This window comes from Arachis hypogaea, chromosome 15, assembly GCF_003086295.3.
Source record: "Arachis hypogaea cultivar Tifrunner chromosome 15, arahy.Tifrunner.gnm2.J5K5, whole genome shotgun sequence".
In the NCBI taxonomy this organism is placed as follows: Eukaryota; Viridiplantae; Streptophyta; class Magnoliopsida; order Fabales; family Fabaceae; genus Arachis; species Arachis hypogaea.
This window is the reverse complement of record NC_092050.1, coordinates 140,817,020-140,841,153: the sequence shown is the minus strand read 5'-3', so window position 1 is coordinate 140,841,153 and position 24,134 is coordinate 140,817,020. Positions and strand designations below refer to the sequence as shown.

Genomic DNA, 24,134 nt, shown 5'->3' with positions numbered 1-24,134 from the left:
TATAGTATCATTTCGTAATGAAATAAGTGTTTAATCAAAGAATTGAATATTTATATAATAATATGACAAAATAAATTAAAGTTTGAGTTTAACCATAGCAAGCGCTCAATTTTAAATTTTTATAAATTAATTTATTTTTGTTAAAGTGAACTGCACAATAAAAAATTCATAAAAAATTGATATATTAAAGTAGAAAAATTATCTCTAAAATTTATTACAATAAATAATAAAACTGTAAAAGTCATGTATCTATATAAATTAAATTATATTAAATTATAAGATATCTAGATATTTAATCAACCTAATTAATTAGCTTGTAACTGATCTGTTTTAATAATTTAAAAAAATTGAATAACCCTTTTTAGAAATATACCAATCTAAATAATATAGATTGAAGATAAGAAAAATATAACTAAATTATATAATATAACATTCTATTCCTAAAAATTTATTTTATAGCAGATCTAATGTCAAAATATTTATCATCATCTGTTATATAATCTAATTTCACAATTATTTAAACATTATTTTAATGAAAAAATTGCATTATTTATTTTAAAAAAAAATATTTACTCACTATTATAATTTAAATAGAATATAAAATAGATATTAAACCAATTTCTTTTAATAATTACTCAGCCACAAATATCCATCAAGGACATGAGATTTAAGAGCATACAAAGTAAATATAATACGTACAACTTTTACACTACCACGATAAAATGATTATCATAAGTCTTTTTAATATAAATTAAACAGAACAACATATAATAATAAAGAAACAATCAAACCCAAAAAAGTTATAGAACACCTACCATACACCACGATTGTTAGTATTGAGGAAGTTTTAGCCATTTATTCTTTTATTAGCTGTCTTTTTATCTACTCTGCACTTTATCTACGAATATGTTAAGAACTAAACCTATACTTCAACCTTTCAAAATCTCATATATTCTTGTCAAACACAATATTATTATGTCTTTTTTTTTTTTATAAAAACCATTGAATGGAAGAACCGTCGGTAAAAAGATGAGGTTCTCTTATAATATGTATGACTTTTTATGATAATAAAATAAAAATGAAAAGTATGAAATAATATTGTGTATATTTAAGTTAATTTTAATCTTTTTTAATAACCAGATTTATCATAACGTAATTGATAAACAATGGCAGTTAATACAGATTGAATATGTTTTGAGTATGTTATACATTTTATGATTTTATATGAAACAATATTAGTTTTAATTTGTATATTTATTATTGGGTATTAAAAATAAAAAGTATTTGTATTGTTAGCATTTTTCAAACTTTTCTCAACTCTGACCGTGATTAGGCCTAAAAGATCACCTACGTCATTAGAAATAAATGTAATCCAATCAATTTTCATCTGATAGTGCTATACATTCGCATAATCATAGGAGAATTAACTTTAGCGAGATAACAATATGGTATTTAGTTACTACATGAGTATTTTTATATATAGAATTATCAATCAATTATGTATGGCTTCTGATGAAAATATTACAACATGGATAGATATTGTTTGTTAGGTAAAAGATAACAGATTAATAAAGAAAATTAATTATAATGGGTATATTCATTTTAAAAAAAAATTTTATGTAATACTATAAAAATATCATGGTCACCATGAATTATTAGAGGTTCAATTTCTATCGACAACTGTAGAATGCCTAAATTGAGACATTTTCAAACTATAATATTTATCAAACAAACAATTAATGAAACACTCATCCATACCTTCTCATTTTGAGTATATTTATACATAAAAAAAATTGAAATAGCAAAAGTGATAAAAATGATGATTTTTATAATTTTGTGTGGCTATCTATATATATAAGACCAGAAGTCCATGATTATCTAACAAAATTAATTTTATTTATTGCATTCAATTTGAATAATTAAAAAATCATCTTATTTTAGTTTAGTCCTTAATTCACATGATTTAAATTTAGCTCAATAAATATGATTTAATTATTAATGAAAAATATCTCAAAAACCTATTTTATTTATAGATTTATTATTTTAATAATTAATTAATTAATATAATCTAATTAATTAATACAGATACTTTGCATAATTAGTTTGATTTAATAAATTTAAAAATACTAATAAAACATTAAAAAAAATAAAAAATACTACCAAATCAAATTGATATAAATTATAATAAATTATGTAATATTTAAATATCTGATCAAATTAATTAGTTGATATAGTTAATTTATCATAATAAATTGTATTTAATGAGTTAAAAGAAACAAATTGCTAAACAATCTCATAAGCATGTCACGTCAACTTCATCATTAACTGCAGAAACCTAATTTTATATAATAGAATAGATAGTAAATAGAATATATGAGAATATGATATGTGACATATTTTAATTATGAAATTGGTATTATATAATAGATTTTTTTTGAATTCTTATTGCTTGTTCGTTACTAATTTTTACGTAATTACTTAATAATTTTTGCCTATAAAACTATTAATTACCTAATATTATGATTTAATTAATAAAAATGATGACATTAATATTTTTTCATAAGTCTTATTATTATTTATAATTAGAAAATAGTCATAAATAAATTTATTTTCTTAATGAATGCTAATTTGTTGTCAAATTCTATATTACCTTTAAAATTTTAGCGTAATTGAGTCTAATTTATATATTTTGAAATGAATTTACACAAAAAAATTAATATGTAAATCACATTATTATTACAAAATTATTTTTTTAATATAATTAGTGGTGCTTATTTGAACCCTTAAATTTAGCTTCTAATGATATTAAAGTCAACCTATTTTATTCTCTTGTGCCTTCAAAGAATTTACACGACTGACATAAAAATATGACAATTAAAAAAAAATTCATTACAATGGGTATATTCATTTTAACAAATATTCTTCTATCTAATACTATAAAAAAATACATTGGTCACTTTGAATTGCTACAGGTCAACTTCTATCCACAGTAGTAAAATGTCTAAATTGAGATATATTCATCAAACAAACAATCAATAAAACACTCATTCATACTTTTTCATGTTGGGTACATTTATATATAAAAGAAATTATACATAAAGAAAAAAGAAGAAGAAAAAAAAAGAGTTGAAATAGCAAGAGCGATAAAAATCACGATTCTTATAATTTTGTGTGGTCATCTATATATAGTAGACCAAAAAATTATTATTATCTAACAAAATTAATTTATATTTATTGCACTCAATTTGGATAAGTAAGAAATTATTTTATTTTAATTTAGTCCTTAATTCACATAATTTGAATTTAGTTCAATATATATGATTTAATTTGATTTAATTCAATTATTTTATTCATAAATTTATTATTTTAATGATTAATAAATTAATCAAATTAATTAATTAGTACACACAATAAATTTGGTTTAATAAATTAAAAAAATAAATTAAAAAATACTAACAGAATATTAAAATAAATAAATTAGAAAATACTACCAAATCAAATTGATATAAATTATAATAAATTATATGATATTTAAATATCTAATCAAATCAATTAGTTGATATAGTTAGTTTATCGTAATAATTTGTATTTAATGAGTTAAAAGAAATAAATCGAAAAACACTCTCATAAGCATGCCACGTCAGCTCTATCATTAAGTGCAGACAGCCGATTTTTATATAATAGAATAGATAGATGAGAAAAAAATAAAGTGCACACTGTGGAATCAATTTGCAACCCAATTACTCAATTATCTATGGGATCATCAAGCAATCGACTACATATTTATTCTCCAATTTGTAAAACTTAACAAATGCATTAGTAAGCATATTGGTCTAACTTTTTATTTAATATATTTGTTTATGTTATATCTGTAATGATATTATATCTGTAATGATATTATATCTATTTTTATGTATATATCTTTTAAAAAAATGCTCTTAGTATTAGCACATGGTATATTAAATAATATTTTAAAATTAACTTTAACATATGATAAAAATAAAAAGAAAACTAAATAGATATTATAAACACAGGCACAACTCATTTAACCCAACTCCAAACACAGTCACAGCAAAAAATTTTTTAATTTACCCATTTAATTACTTCACCTACTTTCATAAATTTAAGTAGCAATTCTTCTCTTAGGATCATAAATCTCATTATAATTGGGGTCTAACTACTATTGTTACAACCAAACCCACAAACAATCCTAAACCCAAATAAGTAAACAAACCTAGCGGCCACTTAACGACATAGAGAACAAACTCGTCGCGCCGTCATGTACTCGCCATTGCCGCCTACCTGTCGCACCATCATGTGCTCGCCATTAGAGTAGATTAATAAAAATGATTAATAACTACATTAGAGTTGATACACTTAACATGAGATTAAGAAAAAACAAACAATACATGACATGTTACTTTTTTATTAATCAAATGATTATAATTCAAATTAATTTTAACAAAACAATTTAAAATTATAATTTTAATTTTATCACATGCATGACACGAATTATTACGCTTGTTAATGTTATAAAATAGACTTATATTAAATTATTTTTATATAAAATTAATACTTAAAAATTTTTAAATAATAATTTAGTTAAATTTATTAAATTATTTAATAATTTTTAAATATTATTTTTACATAAAAACATTTGTATATAAGTTTTTATCTATAAAATATTATTTTCCCGGTGTTTTTTAAGTGAAATAAAAGAAGTAAAGAAAACGTGATATAATAAAACGTCATTGTTAGCCACTGAAGCCTAATTCAATTGGTAAAATTATATGTCTTTTAATACGCTGTATCCAAGTTTAAACATTGACAAATACGCCAAGTGTTGAATATGAATTCTTTAGTATTGTATAAATGAGTGTATAATGTTGTGGTACCTAAAATTGAAGATTGTCGATTTCATTTGAAAAAAAAAAGGGTCATTGCTATGCTAATGAAACTTTTTTTTTCACATGACGAATTGAGGTGGCATACTCTAGAGCAGACATATATTTTTTTTTTTTGTTTACTCAAACGGTATCTCCAATCCAACAGGTTAAGGATTAATTTATCGCGGATCTGAACTCTATTTAAGGGTCTGTCGCTGGCCAATAAGTTGTTGCGTACATAAGGCGGAGTTCGAACTCCCAACACTTATTTAAATGGACAAATGAACAGACTACTCGACCAACCCAAATTAGTTTAGAACAGACATATTTACCTAGTCTTGGACAACGGATGGGCTCGAGGCCCTTTTTGTGTGTGCTTTTATTGATTGTTGTTATTATATATTTTGTTTGCTTGTTTTGATTTTTTGTTTGGGAATAATGTATATTAGAATCTCGGGGGGAGGGGGGATTTTATTCATTAGGACTCAGATTTGATCTTTTGTACGTTGTCCAAAACTTGAAATAGTAGCTATTAAGGTTAAAAAAACATGTTCTTCAATGAATTCACATTAAAAAAATTTATTGAAATTAACAGACCTAAAGAGCAGTCATTGTTTTTTGGTGAAAATTTATTATTTAGCGTCTCTAATTTTAATAATAATAACTAATAGCTATGGGGTGCAATATTTTATTCGGTGACAATTTTTTATTTATTCCATTCAATTTTTTCTCAATGATAAATTGATTTTTCAATATTGTTTGATAAGCTTTTTAATATAAATACACAATTATCAAGAGGCATAAACAAAAATTAACTCTGATTAATTGTTAGAGCATAAATATTGTATAAGTATAAATTTTCTAGTATATTCTTTTCTAATATAATATTAAATATTTTTGGTCTCCTACTTTATCCGAAAAAATATATAGTAAAATTGGACAAAATTTTACAAACAGATGTATATTAGGTATATCAACAAAATTATGATAAGTGTGATGCTAACCACTTCAAACATACTAATTTGGCCTATTTTAACATTATACTACTCAATAAATTCTGTAAACTATAAATCCTAAAATTATCTGTGGACACTACTTTTTTAAAGGTAACATGCCTTTTTGTTGTTGTTATTATTATTATTATTATTATATTTAATTATTTTATTAGTATTTATAATTTTATCAAATTTTTAATTAGATCTTTATAATTTAAAAATTTGTAGTTAAATTTATATACTAGATTAAAACTTTCAGTTAGATTATCTCTTTTTTTATTAAAAAATACTATTTGTTTTAAAAGTAAATATTTTAGAATTAATAAATTTTTTTAAATAACTAATAAAGATCTATACAAATTTTTATCTTATATAAGAATTTAATTATAATTTTTTAAACTCTAAAGACTGAATTAAAAATTTGATCAAATTATAAGGACTAATAAAAAAATTAAATTTTATTATTATTATTATTATTATTATTATTATTATTATTATTATTATTTAATGGATCACCTTTTTTTCTCGAGCATAATGAAACCATTACGCCCCCAAGCCTTGTGATTTATTTGGTATCTTGGTCCAATTCATAAAATTGATAAAAAAGAAACCAATTGAACCCAAGTAAAACAGGCTGGAGTCTGGAGACTGGAGACCTTTCATTAGTATGGGGGGGTCGGAAACAGAACCAAAGCTGACAAAATTGAGAGGACTATTTCCGCAGAGTTACCAAACTCTCTCTGTCCCTCAAACTTGAGAGTCTTAGACAACAGCGAAAGTGCGAATCACTAAAATGTTGACATCCTCAACCTCAAGGATCACTTTCATTTTTAGGTATTCTCTTCTCCAAATCCCTAATTTTGTTTCCTTCCCTTCCTCTTCATCCCTTCACTCTCATTCTGAGCCCCCATCCCTTCGCCACGTTGATGAAGCTGTTGATTCCTTCACTCGCATGCTCTCTATGCGTCGCCCTCCATCAATAACCCAATTTAACAAGATTTTGGGGTCTCTTGCCAAGACCAACCATTTCCCCACTTCCATTTCCCTTTTTCGGCAATTGCAAGCCAGAGGAATCGCTCCCGACTTATTTACTTTGAGCATCGCAATCAATTGTTGTTTCGGCATGGGTCGTATGACGCTTGCTTTCTCTGTATTGGCCAAGATTTTCAGAATGGATTATCAACCTGATACGGTAACATTCACAACAATCCTGAAAGGTCTCTGTCTCTGTGGTAGTGTTGAAAAAGCAGTGCGCTTTCATGACAGACTGCTGGCTCATGGATTTCACTTTAATCAAGTCACTTATGGGACCTTGATCAATGGCCTCTGTAAGACCGGACACACATCAGCTGCCATTCAAGTGTTGAGAAAGATCCCACGGTATGGCATTGCTCCTGATGTCTTCATGTACAGCGCAATTATTGATAGCCTCTGCAAGGATACACTTGTAAGTCAGGCTTTTCAGTTATTCTCTGAAATGCTTGCTAAGGGAATTTCTCCCGACATTATCACATACAGTTCTCTCATTTTTGGATTGTGTCTTGAGGGTCAATATAAGGAAGCCATTGATTTGTTAAGTGATATGGTGCATAGAAACATTACTCCTAATGTTTATACCTATAATACTTTGATTGATGGGCTATGCAAGGAAGGAAAGATCAAAGATGCTAAGAGTGTATTGGCTGTAATGGCAAAACATGGTGTGAAACCAGATGTAGTTACTTATACCAGCTTAATGGATGGATATTGTTTGGTTAATCAAGTAAATAAGGCAAAATATGTATTCAACACAATGGCCCAAAGTAGAGTTTCACTCGATGTTCAAAGTTACAGTATCATGATTAATGGCTTCTGCAAAAGTAGAATGGTCGATGAAGCCTTGAATCTCTTTGAAGAAATGCGTCGCAAGAACTTGGTTCCAGACACGGTAACTTACAACACTCTTTTTGATGGCTTGAGCAAATCGAAAAGAATCTCCCGTGCTTTGGAGCTTCTTGTCGAGATGCATCATAGAGGTCAACCTGCTGATGTAGTCACTTATAATTCGTTGTTGAATGGGATGTTCAAAAACCAACAACTTAACGAGGCATTTATGTTATTCAATCAAATGAAAGAGTGTGCTATTGATCCAGATATATACACTTACAATATACTTATAGATGGCCTATGCAAAGGTGGAAGACTTATAGATGCAAAAGAGATTTTTCAAGATCTTTCTGTTAAAGGCTTTCGTCCAAATGTGAGGACATACAATATTATGATCAATGGGCTCTGCAAAGAGGGCTTGTTTGAAGAAGCATTGGCACTCTTGTCAAAAATGGAAGGAAATGGTTGCTTACCAAATGCTGTGACTTTTGAAACTGTTATCCATGCTTTGTTTGAAAAAGATGAGAATGGCATGGTGGAGAAACTTCTTCGGGAAATGGTTGCTAGAGGCTTATTGAATTGATAAAAGAAGGTAAGATACCTCAACTCAAATTGAAATTACATCTCGTTGTTGCTGAATATGTATCATAGTTTTGTAAATTCTGTGTCTGTTGGGTCAGAGGACTTTGGCAATGCCATAACATTAATTAATTTTGCACTTTCGATTTTTGCAATTGCTATCATCCTTTTTAATTCCACTACTTTATTGATTCTTTAGATGATATTCCTAGTTATAGTTTATAGATTTAGTGTTTAAGATCTCTTTATAGCAATAGAGTGTTCTTTACTGTTATTCTATGAGATCATGTATTTATCATGCTACAAACTAAGCAAAACTAAAAAGATTGAAAATTTTGTTTTGTTGTTTGTTCTCTGCTATTCTGTTGTGCAACTTATTTTTCCGCACCTTTGTAGGTACCATATATATATATATATATCAAACTAATTCCTGACTTTTTATCATAAGCAACCGTGAGCTATTCTTTATTTGATTGAACCCTCTGGGGATTGTTGTAAAAGGAAATTTAAATAGGTAATAAGGATTTATTCTTAGGCTATATAGTTTTCACTTCCATCTTAAAAATAAACCCACCTTCTAAAATGCATGTCCCCTTTTTTCATCAACCTAAGCAACATCGAGTCAAGGTTAATATGGTTCAGTTATCTCAAGATTTTGCGAATGCTCAATATTCTATTCAGATTGTTATAGAATTTATATTCAAGAATACTATCTTCTTCCAATTCTGCAGAATCTATTCTGCTTTCGTTGTCTCAAAAAAATGTTAATACATTGATGAAGATACTGTAATATGGCAAAATGATTAAAGAATTAAAGAATCATTGAATTGCTCTATGATAGCTGTAAGTACATGCGTTTTGGTTGCAATTGATGACATGAAATCTCAATATAATCTCATCAAGCAAGCCCCCATCCCAAAAACAATAATAAAAAAATTTTCAGCATCAAATAAACAAAGATTCATATACATGAATTTTGTTGGACTATTAATCTAAAATAGAGCAGCAGCCAACAAAGCAAAAAAGCTTGGAACACCAAAACGGATGAGTCCTGTCGCACTTGATGATTCAGCAGGTGGACCAAACATTTTAGGGTCTAGATTTATATCTGAAACCAGCAAATGTAGTTTGAATTTTGTTATTACACATGTATATCAATGAGTCTCAGATAAATGTAAAATTAATAAACTAATTGATTTGAAATTAATAATAAATTAATTTATTATTGGATAAATTTATTCACTACTATGCATTATTAAAAAATATAGATATATTTATCGCTTTGTATTTGTATCAGTAAAGTACTACTCTTATAGTTCTAATGTCTAGGTTAAGTCTTAGTTCTGTTTTTAATATTTGAATCGACATGTTTTATTTCTAAACATATTTATTTCGTCCTATTTTAGTTTTTTAGCCAATTTTTTTTTTAAATACACTTTTTCTATTTTGATTTTTTTAGGTAGCGACAAATATCATATCGTAATTAGAGTGATTATAGTGGTGGTGGTTCTAATATTTTGAAAATGAAAATAATAGAAGAATAAAAGAAATAAGAAGGCAATAATAATGGAAAAATAATATTTTTGAAAAAAAAATTAGTTTCAACCAAAAGTTTAAAATAGAATGAAAGAAAATGTTTGTGGAAAAAAAAAAGTTTTAAGCGTTAGGAACTAAATTAAAATTTAACTGAAACCTTAAAGTCTAAAATTTTGCCTTGTATAAATTATCCATGAAAGGATGGTGGTAATTTTTCCTCATCTACTTTGAGAGGATTTAGTTGTTTTCAAATCCAAAAGGATGATATTTTTTCTATTTTTTTTAGAAATAATTTTAAAAATTAACTTCAAATAAATATATTTGTCATATATAAATTACTTTAAAACTGCTTAAATTTTATTTAACTTGTTCACAAATATTTCAAAATTCAATGCTTTTTTTTTTTTAGACATGAAAATTTCAATGCTTCAAACACAATAGTATTGGTTGATGATTTACCTGATACTGGTGGGCTTTGTACTGCAATGAAAACAAAACAACGCAAATTGAAGGTTAAAACCAAGCCATCCATTAAGTGAACAAAATTTGAAGAATACAAATTATAGACATTATGTTAAGATTTTGCGAATGCTCAACACAAGTACACAATTCGGTGAACATTATGAAACGTATATATTGATTGGGTTAAAGCGAGAATAATATAATAGGGAACAATTTCACGAACTATAAAATGTTCATCTATTTGTTTTAATTTGTTTATTAGTAGATTTATAGCTATAATGGTTTTGTTTTCTTAATTTGATTATGGATCTTTCAATGGAAAATGTAATTTCTCTGTTGTTAAATTTCTAAACCAAGAAAAAAAAGATATAATAATGGAAATGTTACTATGAAAATAAAAGGAAAAAAAATTATAACAACAATCAATATTCCTATTTTAATGTGAAACAACAAGATAAATATTGCATTAAGTTGTGCAACTTGTGATATTGGAAAACAATCATTTTATATTAATTTAAAAATGAAGAACCACCTGTATTATATAAAAAAATAAAATAATCACAAATTTATATTTATAATCACACTTCAAATAATAATTGAATTTTATATTTATAATCGAACTTTATAAAAAATAAAATCAAACTAAATTCAAATTTATAATAAAATTTTATAAATAATATAATCAACTAAATTTATATACATTTGTAATTAAAATACAAATAAAAGTACAAAAAATAGATATCTGAATGGTTCCTAGCTTTTTATATTCATGAAAAAATTGATTATTTAATTTAAAAAATATTTATTACTCTACTACAAAAATTTCATTCTTTAATAAAAAAAAGTAATTATTTTAGTGATTAATTACTCTACTAAAAAAATTATGTAAAATACTTATAAATATACACAAGTACACCTTTTTAATCTAACTAAATTTAAAAATTTTGGTCATTTTAAATTACTAGAACATTTAGCTAATTTGTAACCACATAAAATGTAACCATTTAAAAATTGCACGCACGTCTACACATAAAAAAAAAATCTATAATAATAATAATAATTACCATTGTTGCATGTAGAAATCTCAACAGGGACAGAACAAGCATTAGGAAGCTTCATGGCATCATCCCTAGAGATTTGCATGGAATCAAGCATCTGTTGGTTGTTGAAGAAAGCGCACAAACATTCTTGGTCATTTGATGTTGCAATTTCCCTCAAAGGTCCACAACATTCTTCAGGAACATTACTTTGGTCCTTCAGGTATTTATTACAAGCCACTAGCTTTTGCATGCATTGTGCTTCTTTCACTACTCCCATATTTTTTCCAAGTCCTCCAAGAAGTTCTTCAAGGCTTTGAGAGATTCCTTGATGAACTATTGAAGAGAATATGAGGAAGAATGAGAACATAACCTTGGAAGCCATATTATTATTTATTATGATTATGTTCTTCTTCTTTTTCTTTAAAAAATTAAAGAGCAAGAAGAAGAACACACACAAAACAAAGGAAATGAATGGTTTTTGGTTTTCCTCTCAATTCTCCTAGTGCATCATTGTGGCGGAACTTGGTTTATAATTAGATGAACTTTCTATTTTTAAGTCTGTTTTTGAAGACTAAATTCAGCCACTCATCTTTTTTTTTTCTATATATAGATGTGCTTAATAGTTGGATGCTTTTATTATTAGCCATTAATTAAACTTTTTGTCCTCCCACGTGAATTTTGTATTGTTTGACGCTTCATCTACCCTTGTTTTTGAATTTGTTTATTTATATTTGAACACTTTCTCTTATGAACATAGTAAAATATAAAAGATAAATATTATAGTGATTTTCTTCTCATTTTTTCACTAAAATTGTTGGTCACCTAATATTTTTTTTAATTAAAATATTAGAGTTACTAATCTCTAAATGCTCTCATCTAATCCGTGATTTTCATCAAAGCATCAATTAAGATCCTTAATGAAATATTTCTCTCAAAAAAAAAATATTGTCAAAAATCTAATTAGGTTCTTATCTATGGATTACCTTCAATTTGCGAAAAAAATTCGTTAATTATTCTAATAATTTTTAAATTGGTAAGGATCTAATTTTAAAACTAAAAGTATTATAAGAATTCTATTTAAAAAAATTATAGAAATCTAAGTATAAATTTAATAAAAATATAAGAAATAATAGAATAATTAAATCTAAATAATATTTATAAAGTTGCAAAAATAACGTGATCCATAGAGACCATTGAAGAGAATCAAGCACAAGCTAAGTCAAGATTTGACAAAATTGAAATTTGAAGTTGTTGCCTTCTCGTGTCTCATGGAACAAAGCTAGCTAGCAAATAATTCCATTATGAGGCTCTTAACTAAAACATGCTACATACCATGGCATATACATGCCAATGGCATGCATGCTAGCTCTAATTGCCTTCGTCATTTTCTAGTGAAAGTTAATTAAATCAAAGTTCGTTGTCTCTATTATTATTGCTTGATGGAACAAAAGAATAATAACACTCTTCGGCACCACCTATGTCGAATTAACGACAACATCAATAAAGAGACTCCTCCTACTTAATGTGCCGTCTGAAGATCTTATGCTCTCTCTCTATCTTCATGCATATATAGTAAAGAATATACTGCCACACTTTCGCTAGCTATTCACACCCAACTATTTCTACATCGTTTTCAATTGTTCAACAATATATATATTTTATAGTGTAATTTACACTTAATTAAACTCTCCTAAACTTTACCTTATGAATGTGTGTGGTTCAAGTATTACACATTGTTGTAAAGATTTCATTCCCATGGAAATTAAAGATACTCAATGAAAAAGTGAGAATTGAAATAATGGTATTTTGATTCCCTGAAATTTATTTAGGAATAGTTTTTCAAACTTCGAACCAAACATGGAAATATGATATTCTCATCTTAAAATTCTTAGGAATTATTTATAATTCCTCCAACCACACACACCCTATATACACACATTATTCTAATATTAACTATATTAACTTGTACACAAAAAATCAATCATCAAATCTATTATCGGTAAAAAATGCATATTAAAAATGAGTTATACTATGTGTACATCAAAATTAGTCACCAAAGTCAACCACCAGTATAAAATATATGCTGAAATATAAATATACATTGAAAATAAATTAAACCACACATGTATTTATACACAAATATATTAGTTGGCTGATTTTAGTGGCTAATTTTGATATACAAATAACATTTCTCATTAAAAATAACTTAAATAATACATATATTTATACATACCGATTTTATAAGATATGAGGCTAACCAAATCAACCATACATTGTTGTAGATATGACAATCAAGAGGTGTCTATATATATACCACCAAACCTTAAAATTTTGTTTGATGAGTGTCCTAAGACCAAAAAACAGTTGTCTTAGCTTTGTCCCGTTTCACAATAATCAGTTGTATAATTTGGAAAATTATTGGATAAATTTTATTTAAAAAAATATCTCATAATATTTATCTTTTTTTTTAAATATATAAATTTATTTCAATACATTTTAAATATAAAATAATTTTATACATGCATCTAACTATATAACACCACGCGGCCATCCAAAAAGAATTACTATTAAATGATTGTGTAAAATACTTTAAATGCAACAAAATTAAACTCTAATAAATATATTTATCTTAAAATTCATATAATTTATTTATTTTTGTTTTAAATTAAAAATGTTATTCGGCGATTATGTAAAGCAATTCATAGTCATGCTAACTGTCTCAAACATCAACCACTGGTATAAATTATACATGTATTTATATATAAATATATAATAGTTGATTTTGGTGTGTAAATAATATTTTTAAATAATTTAATATTTCTTATTTTTTTGAAATAATTATTAAACAAGACTTAATAGTAATGATCATTATAATTTCAAGTATGCTAAGTGTATATTAAATCAGCCACAAATAAAATATATGCTAGAATATAAAACGTATATTAAAAGTGAATTAAACAACACATGTATTTACACATTCATAATGATTAATTTGATAACTGATCTTTAATATACGCTTTGTATTTTTGACATGTCATATTCCGAGATAGATTATTATGGCCGTAGTATTTGGAGAATCATTTAACATTTGTAATTAGCAAAGCATATCCAGCTTAAAATGTGAAAATATATCCATGTTTCCAACTCCATATTATTCTATGATCAATTTGCATTAACTTTAGCCATCACATTTTTTGTCCACTCTTCATGCCCCCCTCTGCTATAATACCTTTGCACATAGCTCCACTTTAACCATTTAGAAAAAACTCGTCAACGTAAAAGAAACCATAGAGCTTTGCTGAATAATTCAACAGCAAGAATGGCATCAAGGCCAAATAAGAAACTAGGCTCAAACAAGAACCTAGAGAGTTTATTAGACATGGATCAAGCAGGAGGAGTTGCAAAAAAATTGAATAATCAACTTAGACCACAGAACTCTGTTCCTGGAACAGGGCTAGAATTTAGTAACCTTTCTTATAGTGTCATAAAGAAGCAGAAGAAGGATGGGGTTTGGATGAAGAAGGAAGCATATCTTCTTCATGACATCTCCGGCCAGGCCAACAAAGGCGAAATCATGGCGATCATGGGGCCGAGTGGTGCTGGAAAATCCACCTTTCTTGATGCCTTGGCAGGGAGAATTGCTCAAGGGAGTCTTGAAGGATCAGTTAGAATTGATGGAAAACCAGTAAGAATATTCAACTAATATACTTTTTTCTTCAAAGTTAAGTACTAAAACTATCTAGGGAAAATTATGTTGCTGATAAAAAGACGAGTAATAATTCAAATTAGTCTCTAAGAACATTTTTGTCGAAGACCATAGTCCTCAACAAATTCAATTACCACATTAGTACCTAACCTTTTATTTTGCTAGAAAATAACTTATGTTATATTTGCTAAAATGTTTAAACAAATCAGTTTATATTGTTATTTAATAGGGATATGAAAATCTCTGAAAAAAATTTAAAATTCTCATATCAGTCTCTTCACGCAGAAAAACAATTTAAAACGGGAGATTCAAATGTCTGACAAAAATCGGCGACTAATTTAAGTTATTATTCTAAAAATATTCATGGGAAAAACAATTTTTTTTTTATTTAGTTGGTGAGTATGTTTATGATATGATATGATGTGATGTGATTTATGCAGGTGACTACAAGTTACATGAAGATGGTCTCATCATATGTGATGCAAGATGATCAGTTGTTCCCTATGTTGACAGTTTTTGAGACATTCATGTTTGCAGCTGAGGTTAGGCTTCCTCCATCAGTTTCAAGGGAGGAAAAGAGGAAGAGGGTTTATGAGCTTCTTGATCAACTTGGCTTGCAGGTATATATGCCTGTTATTTGTACATAGCCTTTAGATTATTAGGATTTACTGATGAGAGTTTCTGTCTCTAGAGTGCAACACATACATATATTGGTGATGAGGGAAGAAGAGGAGTATCAGGAGGGGAGAGAAGAAGGGTGTCCATTGGCATAGACATAATTCATAAGCCATCCCTTTTGTTCCTTGATGAACCAACCTCAGGACTTGATTCAACAAGTGCCTACAGTGTTGTTGAAAAGGTTAAGGACATAGCAAGAGGAGGTAGCATTGTCCTCATGACCATACATCAACCTTCATTTAGAATTCAAATGCTCCTTGACAAGATCACAGTCTTAGCGAGGTAATATACCTGTTATACATACATTCAAAAATATCTGTAAGTTTTATTTTGTTTTAATTTTGTCTCAAAAATTTTCAAGAAACTTAGAACGAATTCAGAAACAACTTCACAAGATAACCTTCAACACAAGCAAGTCAGACACAAAGTTCTGTCATTGGCTCTAGTTCTCATACATTATTGCTGGATTGGTCCTAAGCTTCTTGAAAGTTTAGTTATCAGGATATATTTGATGTAAATCAAAAACTTTTAGAACAAAATTAAAACAAAATCAAAATTTAAGAGTGAGACAAAAAATATACTTATCTGTAACATATTTAGACGTAAGAGTGGATATCTCTAGCCCTATAGAGAAAGAAAGATAAAGTTGACTGTTTTGGGAATCAACATTTAACGGAAGAAGCTAACAATACAGGGGAAGGCTTGTATACATGGGAAAGCCAGATTTACTGGGTGTATTCCTTTCTGGATTTGGAAGAACAGTACCAGATGGAGAGAACAGCATGGAGTACCTATTAGATGTCATCAAAGAATATGAGCAATCCACCATTGGACTTGACCCTCTTGTTCTTTACCAACGGGACGGCCTCAAACCAGATCAAGCCGCCAAAACACCTGTCCCAAGAACACCAAGAACAGCTTACACAAGGAAGAACAACCCTGCTGGTGCTTCAAAACACATGATTAGCCTAAAATCTCAAGGATTCACGGCCGGAACATCGGTTCCTGATTCCTCAAACTTCAGCTATGGCTATAATTATGAAGACGAAGGCGAAGATGATGAGGAGAATTTTGACAATTCTCTTGAGAGAAGAAGTGCTACTACTGCTCAAACTCCAAGGACTATGGCCAGTGGTGTCCATCCCCGGCTGGCTTCGCAGTTTTACAAAGACTTCTCTGCCAAGGATTTCTCTGTTTGGCTCTACCACGGTGTGGTAGGGACACCTCGCCGCGCGCCCTCTTGGACGCCGGCTAGGACACCAGGGGTGACACCTATGTCAGCTTCTAGAAGTGTTATGACAAGCCAACATCAAGATCCTTATTATGCTCGTGCGAAAACACCTTCACTAGTTAGCCAATCCATGAACATCTATGCAACTTCATATCAAGAATTTGATATTGAAGAAGAAGTGCTTGATGAGCCAAGCCATGGATCAAAGTATGCAAATCCATGGCTTCGCGAGGTAGTCGTGCTCTCATGGAGGACAATGCTGAATGTTATTCGAACTCCAGAGCTATTCCTGTCCAGAGAGATTGTCCTAACTGTCATGGCACTTGTCCTATCCTCTATCTTCAAGAATCTAAGCCACACAACTTGCTTAGACATCAATAGGCTCCTCAACTTCTACATCTTTGCAGTATGCTTAGTCTTCTTCTCTTCGAATGACGCCGTCCCTTCCTTCATCCTGGAGAGGTTTATCTTCATTAGGGAGACTTCTCACAACGCTTATCGCGCATCATCCTATGTCATTTCTTCCCTTCTTGTTTACCTCCCTTTCTTCGCCGTCCAGGGACTAACTTTCGCAGCCATAACAAAGCTTTTGCTCCATCTTAAAAGCAAACTCTTGTACTTTTGGCTAATCCTTTTTGCTTCTCTTATAACCACCAATGCATATGTGATGCTTGTGAGTGCTCTTGTTCCAAGTTACATCACAGGATACGCGGTTGTTATAGCAACAACCGCGCTGTTCTTCTTAACATGTGGCTTCTTCCTCAAGCGAACTCAGATACCAGTGTATTGGAGGTGGTTGCATTACATTTCTGCTATCAAATACCCTTTTGAAGCATTGTTGACGAACGAATTCGACAACAACAACTGCTACACAGGGAACCTAGCCGATCTGTCTCCGGGTCCAATGGGAGATTTGAAGTTTAGCCAACAACACAATTTCAGCAGTAACTGCATTTTGATTGGGAAGGATGTGTTGGAGACAATGGATATTCAGTTGGATAATGTATGGTATGATATCTTGATCCTGCTAGCTTGGGGTGTTCTTTACAGGTTCTTCTTCTACTTGGTACTGAGATTTTACTCCAAGAATGAGAGAAAATGAACCAATCATATATATACTATGTCTACATTTTTGGTTCTTGATGAAGTTTTAGACTTCTATGTACCATTTTCCTATAGTTTGTTGAAAATGTGAAACAATAATAACAAATATATATTATCATGATGATATATGTGAAAAGTAGCTACTGAGTTTTTCAGCTTTACTGTTCTTAGTAGTGTTGAGAGAATCTAAACAGAAAATCTACCCTTTTATTCTGCTTTTCTTCCATTAATTTGTGGAACAAATGCTATTCCATAAGCCATGTTTGTAGATTCATTTCAAAAGAAAGTAAGGCATATATTCCTGTCATGTAAATGTGCCTCACTCTTAATCAACCAAACATGTATGAAGATCAACAATTGGTGCAATATCAAGATTGATTTAGTTTTTGATGAACTCAGTGCAAAATTTAAAACAAACATCCAAATATGCCGAAGCCAATGTATATGACTTGAACACTAAAATCCAAGATAAATCTGAATATGATTCACTGTTATACATCTACAAACACTAATTATACAGCATGCTGCAAGTTTCTGCGGCGAATTGTGAGATCTTCAGAGTGAAGTAAAATGCTATAAAAAAAAAAACAATAATAATTATAGAAAAGCTCTGGAACAAAGCAAAAATAATGAAGGGTGGGGGAATTGGACAAAAATTCTTAAGAAAATTAATCTAGAGATTAAAATAATTGGATCTTACAATTACAAAAGGTATATTTTTCGGCACATCCTCTTGGTAAGGGATTAGTTAATGGCTGGTAGCGAACAGGAACCGGAGGAGTTCATGGAAAGACTAATAGTATCTGATCCAGGATTGCTGCTTTCAGGGGAAGATTTCTTGCTTAAAGTGTAGGGAGATGTGCTCATAACCCTGCATAAAGTACAAAAGCAAGCTTTATCCTTAGAAAATCCATTTCCAAGAGAAATTTATTAGGGATTGTCTAGTTTTTGTTTTCATTTTCAATGTTGTCTGTTTTCATAATTTTGTAATGGAATGAAAACAGACACCAAACAGATTCACAATATCTTGGATCATAATGTAAGATAATAAGATAATTTACCTTTCCTTTCGCTTCTCCAAGAACCGAGCCAACGATGCTTTGCGTGCCTGAGGCAACCCTACTATAAATATTGAAGGAAAAAAGAAACACCACCTTATTATTAATCATAGTGTGTTACATTACCTTGCAGAAGGTATACATGAAAAAAGAAAAGGTAGTGAAATAGGTGAAATATGTACCTGTGTTAACCATTTTTTGAGATGCAGATCTTATTGAAACAACATTAGGAGATTCCAAATTGTTGGTAGAGGTAGTCGAAGATCCAACTGCCACCGACGCTCCTCCAGGACGAGAAACGGTGAGAGAAGTCAATGGAAGAGGAATTGGCATGCCTACAATGAAACCATTATCTTTGGAGGGAACAGACATTGCTGGCTGCAATTTAGTTGTAGAAACTGTGTTGTTCTGATTTAGAGCAGAGCCATTTCCAGCAAGTAACATGATAGCCTGGGCCTGACAGAAGATAACAATCAGAAAACTAGTGAAGGAAACAGCGAAAGTGAAAACAGGAAATAGGATTTTCATTTTCGTTTGTGCTATTTTAGTCACACAATCCGGTAAATAGAAAAACATTGAAAATTCGGTAGCATTTCTATAATTAAAATGGAAAGCTAGCCTTGGAATTTTAACATACCTTCTCAGGAGATATGTCATCATAAACACATACTGAACCGGCATAGAAAATGGTCAGCTGAGTAGGTGTCCCAGAAGACTTGGAACAATTCCTGAAGAAAACACAAACTCCGAAATGTTAGATGTGCCACTCCATATTGATCAACAATATCAAACTACCCTTTCAATATCCAATCATGTTTTGCCAGGTACGAAAAAAACAGTTAACTATGACATCCAAATATCCAATATCTCAAAAAGAAACTACTTCTGTTGTCTACATGGAAACACTTGACTGGATGTAAATGTAAAATTCTTGAACGCTGACAATAAATAGAAATTAAACTAATTAAAGAAACAATAACTCCTCAGATGTAATAAAATTATATAATACCTTAACTCGGTAGTTCCAACAATGGAACTCGCAGATGGAAGAGCAGATACAGGTGTGCTGGTTGATTTGGAACCGAGTGCTTGTGGTTTTATAACTGAAGCAACCATGCTATGTCCGGTAGTAGTAGCAAGGTTAGATTGAAGAACAGGACTTACTTTATTTGTTTGGTTGGAAAGTGAAAATATTCTTGATTCCTGTTGTTGGCTAGCTAAATGTGAACCAGAACATGGCGGTGGATACACTGTCATTCCAATGTTGTTTCCGGCTTGCTTTCCTATGGATAAATTCCTCTAAAAAAATATATATATATATCAAGGCAAGAAGGTAAGATTTTAGTTGCGAAAAAAGAATCACACAGCATCAAAAGATTCTCACACAGTTCTCATTTCTTTCTTTAGTCATATAAAGGATTATTAGCATGCACAAGTTAAAGACGAATTACACGCATTTCCTCGATTTTTGGCGAAGTTCAACCTAACTCCCCTCTAGTCCTAGAAATATAATATCCATTGTCCTCTCCCGAGGTTTAGCTAAATTTTGGTAAATAATAAAACACGCAAATGTTCTACCTCAAAGTGAAACTATTCTTTTTTATCAGAAATAAAGGCTAGTTTTCGATTAGAGGATGAAACAAACCTGGACCACACTAAACAATGGTTTCTGGTCAGTGTCATAAGCATCCTTAGTTGATATGGTCATATATCCAGATGAAGCTAGGGGATCCATAATTGTCTTTCTCTGATCTTCCAGTGTCGTCTTGAAGGACAAGTACTGAGGAATGGCTGAGACTTTGTTTGAGAATGTCCACTGCATTCCTGAACCCCTCACTGCTGCAGCAAAATTAAGGGGAAAAAAAATGGTTGAGTAATGGAAACAAGTAAAACAAAAATGCATCTGTGAATAAATATGATTATAATGCATTGCATGGATACCTCAGTGATAGAGAAGATGTTCTACAACCTATATTTCAACCCTGTGTCAGGACAGAAATTCAAAGATATTCAGGCAAATATAAATTTGTTTGGAGAAGAAGACAGGCAAAATGCCTATGTCTCTAGACAACACTTTTCCGTATTTTCCATCTACTCAAAATAGAATCTAATTTGAATACATTGACAGTGTCAAATTCTAAACGATCATTTAATCAGATTCATGTATTTAAATGGCTTTTGAAGTAGTAGGTTTGAAAATTAATTACTTTTGCGAATGTGACAATACACGACTAGTTGTCTATGTAAAACTCTTTTACACTGACAATACATGGCAATTAAATTCCTCAAAATATGGAAATAGTGGAGAAAGATTTTTTCAGTGAATACTAATCTGAAGTCAGAACAACTTCAGAAACTAAGATGAAACACCAAGAATTACTCTTTACTCAAATAAACTTATTCATTAGAAACTTTGGCAGCACTTTTCATTATAAGAAGCTAAAAGTCCTTGTAGTCTTCACATATTATAATTAAATCACATGCTATCATATGTAATGTCGGTAGCATATGGCAAGAAACAGTTAAAAATAGCTGAAAGTTTAAGAAACCAAAGTATGAAAACATTAACTAGTCCCTGAATCTTAGCAGTTAGCACCACACAATAAAAAACCAGTGACCCTTCTTTTTCTTATATTATATCTCTAGTCCAATATTAAAGAAACAAGAATATAATACTCTACTAAATGCTATCATGCTTTATTGACTTGGAATATTTTATGCTGTCGCTATGCTATTTTTATTAAAATGTTCCCTTCTCTAAAGTATTAATTTATGCAAACATTATTGCACCAAGCCAATCACAAACATCAAAGTCTCAAGGCCATTTGACACGTAGCAATAGCATCAAGTGTGCCCATGTTAACCTTAGATATAAAATAATATTAGCGAGAGTAATGCTAAATTAAATTAGTAGTTTTATATATTAAACAAAAAAAGATGACAAAAACCTAGTCTAATTAATATATTTCTTTTAAAACTATTCACACATCAGTATCCAAAATAATTAATAGAAACATATCTCTTGTCAAAATCATTTAAATATTGCACTTGAATCTAAAAGCTGAAATGGAAGCAAGAAAAAGAAGTAGCACATTTTACAATATAGTTAAAAAACAACCAAACAAATAGCACCAAACAACCTAGACCACGTTTTCAACTACCATCCAATAAGAGAAGAATGCATTATTATTCACCAACAAGATAACTACCTTTCTCTTACTTATATAAACTCTGCAGAATAATTACTTAGTGTTACACAAATATCCACTATTTTTTTAACATCAAAAAGAAAAAAAAAAATAGTAGTTCTAAATACTGTTGAAACATGTATTTAAATTATGTTCAGGGAATTTTTGTGGAGATATCTTGTCTATTTTTGTATCTAATTTCATCTCCAAATAACTTTATATATATCTTGTTGTCTTTGAATTTCTGTCTTAAAATAATTATCAAAAAGGACATAGATGTACTCAACATGTAAGAATTTCTCACCTCTCCTAACCCTATAAAAAAAAGTGATCACTATTTACTTGACCCTTCAGAACACACTGACACAAGAAGATTATTAGTTCACATTAAATACTATATGGACCCATAAATGTACTCTAGTGACCATTTTTCCTTGCACAGCTACATGATAGATACATCACTTCATTAATGCAATTTATTTAATATAAGAAGTTGTAAGATAAGTCAGTAAATGCATTCACTTCATTTATAGACCCATAATCCATTTACCTTTATGAAAAAGGGCAGTTAGAAACTCTTGTTTTTATCCAGCAGAGGAACAACAAAAATATCAACCAAAGACTCAAACCTTGTTGTTTTTTCCCATCTCAGTTATTATTTATTTATTAGGTTTTTTTTTTACATGTTCTTCCCTATTTTAGCTTCTGAGAAATTAAGAAAAAAACAAAACCTCATCCATAATAATAAAACAAACGAATGAAACCCACGAATTCAAGCGAATGAAAGAAATTAAGAAATCACCATATAACAACAGATAAATTGAGAACAAATTAAGAAATCACAAATTTCATTATATTCTTTCCCGCAACATGAAGGACTAAAACAATGAATAGAGAATTCTGAAAAGCAAAATAATATCCCAAAAACAGAAAATAAATCAGATTCGGCCTCAAAGCAAATGCAAAAACTTTTTAAGTTTCACAACAACAAATAACAATTGCAAAAGGAAAAACACGGACCTGAGAAATGCAAATTCTTCTATAAGTTACGAATAATAATAATACCAAATCAAAATTTAAAAGGAAAAAAAAACTACCTGCATCGTCTTTGATAGTAGTCCCTGCATCACTTTTGGAGCTCAAACCAAAAAAATCTCTCTCCATATCGCAAAACTCAGATACCCAAAAGTGTGTTTCTCTTCCAATTTACACAAAGATCAAAGCTTTAACAAGTGCAGAGAAAAGAAGTTAACAATAATAATTAAAAAACAGTTTTTTTTTCTTTTTTCCTTTGTTCTTGCAGTGAAAACTTGCTTCTATTCAGCTGAGATAGAAACGGAGTAAGAAGAAGAAACGGAAGAGAGAACATATAACAGACACGCACATATATAGAAGAACTGAAATGAACCCGGTTTGCAGCGTTAAATTTGAACCGTTAGATTGAAGGAGATTCGATCCAATATGATGTTGTTGACCGGTCTGGAAACCGGTCTTTGCCGGTAAGTGCCCACGTGCACTCGGTTCTTTGTTGGTGGTGACGGGTTACCTTATTTATTTAATTTTTTGTCATCTAAGGGTGTCCCTCGAGTCCGCACCCGGGAGTGGATTCCGTTAAGAATTTTTGTTTGGTTTTTTCTTTTTTTTTTTTTTTTACCAAAGATAGGAGATTCGAACTCGCAACCTCTTAATTGAGTATGAAAAAACTATGTCATTTAAACTATAACTCATTGGCATTTTTGTTTGTTGTTGGCCAGTAAATCTATATATGATGAAATTTAAATTTTTGATATTTATTTAAGCAAATT

General features: G+C 29.7%; 4 protein-coding genes across 12 annotated transcripts; 2 read left to right on the top strand and 2 right to left on the bottom strand.

The window, feature by feature from the left end:
• Nucleotides 1–6,475: 6,475 nt before the first annotated feature.
• On the top strand, nt 6,476–8,659 carry LOC112750934 (uncharacterized). Its single transcript, XM_025799866.2, has one exon. It carries the CDS (start codon nt 6,675–6,677, stop codon nt 8,328–8,330), a length of 1,656 nt encoding a protein of 551 aa, XP_025655651.1. The 5' UTR covers nt 6,476–6,674; the 3' UTR covers nt 8,331–8,659.
• A 470-nt stretch (nt 8,660–9,129) lies between these two features.
• On the bottom strand, nt 9,130–11,951 carry LOC112750935 (non-specific lipid transfer protein GPI-anchored 3). Its single transcript, XM_025799867.3, has 3 exons — nt 11,389–11,951; nt 10,322–10,342; nt 9,130–9,434 (listed from the first exon to the last, which is right to left on the bottom strand). The coding sequence occupies exons 1-3, from the start codon at nt 11,744–11,746 to the stop codon at nt 9,319–9,321; spliced, it is 495 nt and encodes a 164-aa protein (XP_025655652.1). The 5' UTR covers nt 11,747–11,951; the 3' UTR covers nt 9,130–9,318.
• A 2,579-nt stretch (nt 11,952–14,530) lies between these two features.
• LOC112750932 (ABC transporter G family member STR) lies at nt 14,531–18,238 on the top strand. Its single transcript, XM_025799859.3, has 4 exons — nt 14,531–15,049; nt 15,511–15,690; nt 15,762–16,030; nt 16,443–18,238. The coding sequence occupies exons 1-4, from the start codon at nt 14,684–14,686 to the stop codon at nt 18,079–18,081; spliced, it is 2,454 nt and encodes an 817-aa protein (XP_025655644.1). The 5' UTR covers nt 14,531–14,683; the 3' UTR covers nt 18,082–18,238.
• LOC112750933 (protein TIFY 6B) lies at nt 15,435–23,765 on the bottom strand. Of its 9 annotated transcripts, none has more exons than XM_072216974.1 (9): nt 23,427–23,646; nt 21,083–21,123; nt 20,787–20,977; nt 20,151–20,440; nt 19,779–19,869; nt 19,324–19,597; nt 19,145–19,205; nt 18,784–18,954; nt 18,441–18,656 (listed from the first exon to the last, which is right to left on the bottom strand). In XM_072216974.1, exons 3-8 carry the CDS (start codon nt 20,961–20,963, stop codon nt 18,828–18,830), a joined length of 1,020 nt encoding a protein of 339 aa, XP_072073075.1. In that variant the 5' UTR covers nt 20,964–20,977; nt 21,083–21,123; nt 23,427–23,646; the 3' UTR covers nt 18,441–18,656; nt 18,784–18,827. The 9 variants fall into 9 exon arrangements, with proteins under 9 accessions (XP_072073074.1, XP_072073075.1, XP_072073076.1 ...); XM_072216975.1 differs by having other exon boundaries at nt 20,787–20,980; nt 23,427–23,598; XM_072216973.1 differs by lacking the exons at nt 18,441–18,656; nt 21,083–21,123 and adding an exon at nt 15,435–16,039 and having other exon boundaries at nt 23,427–23,689.
• Nucleotides 23,766–24,134: the final 369 nt, after the last annotated feature.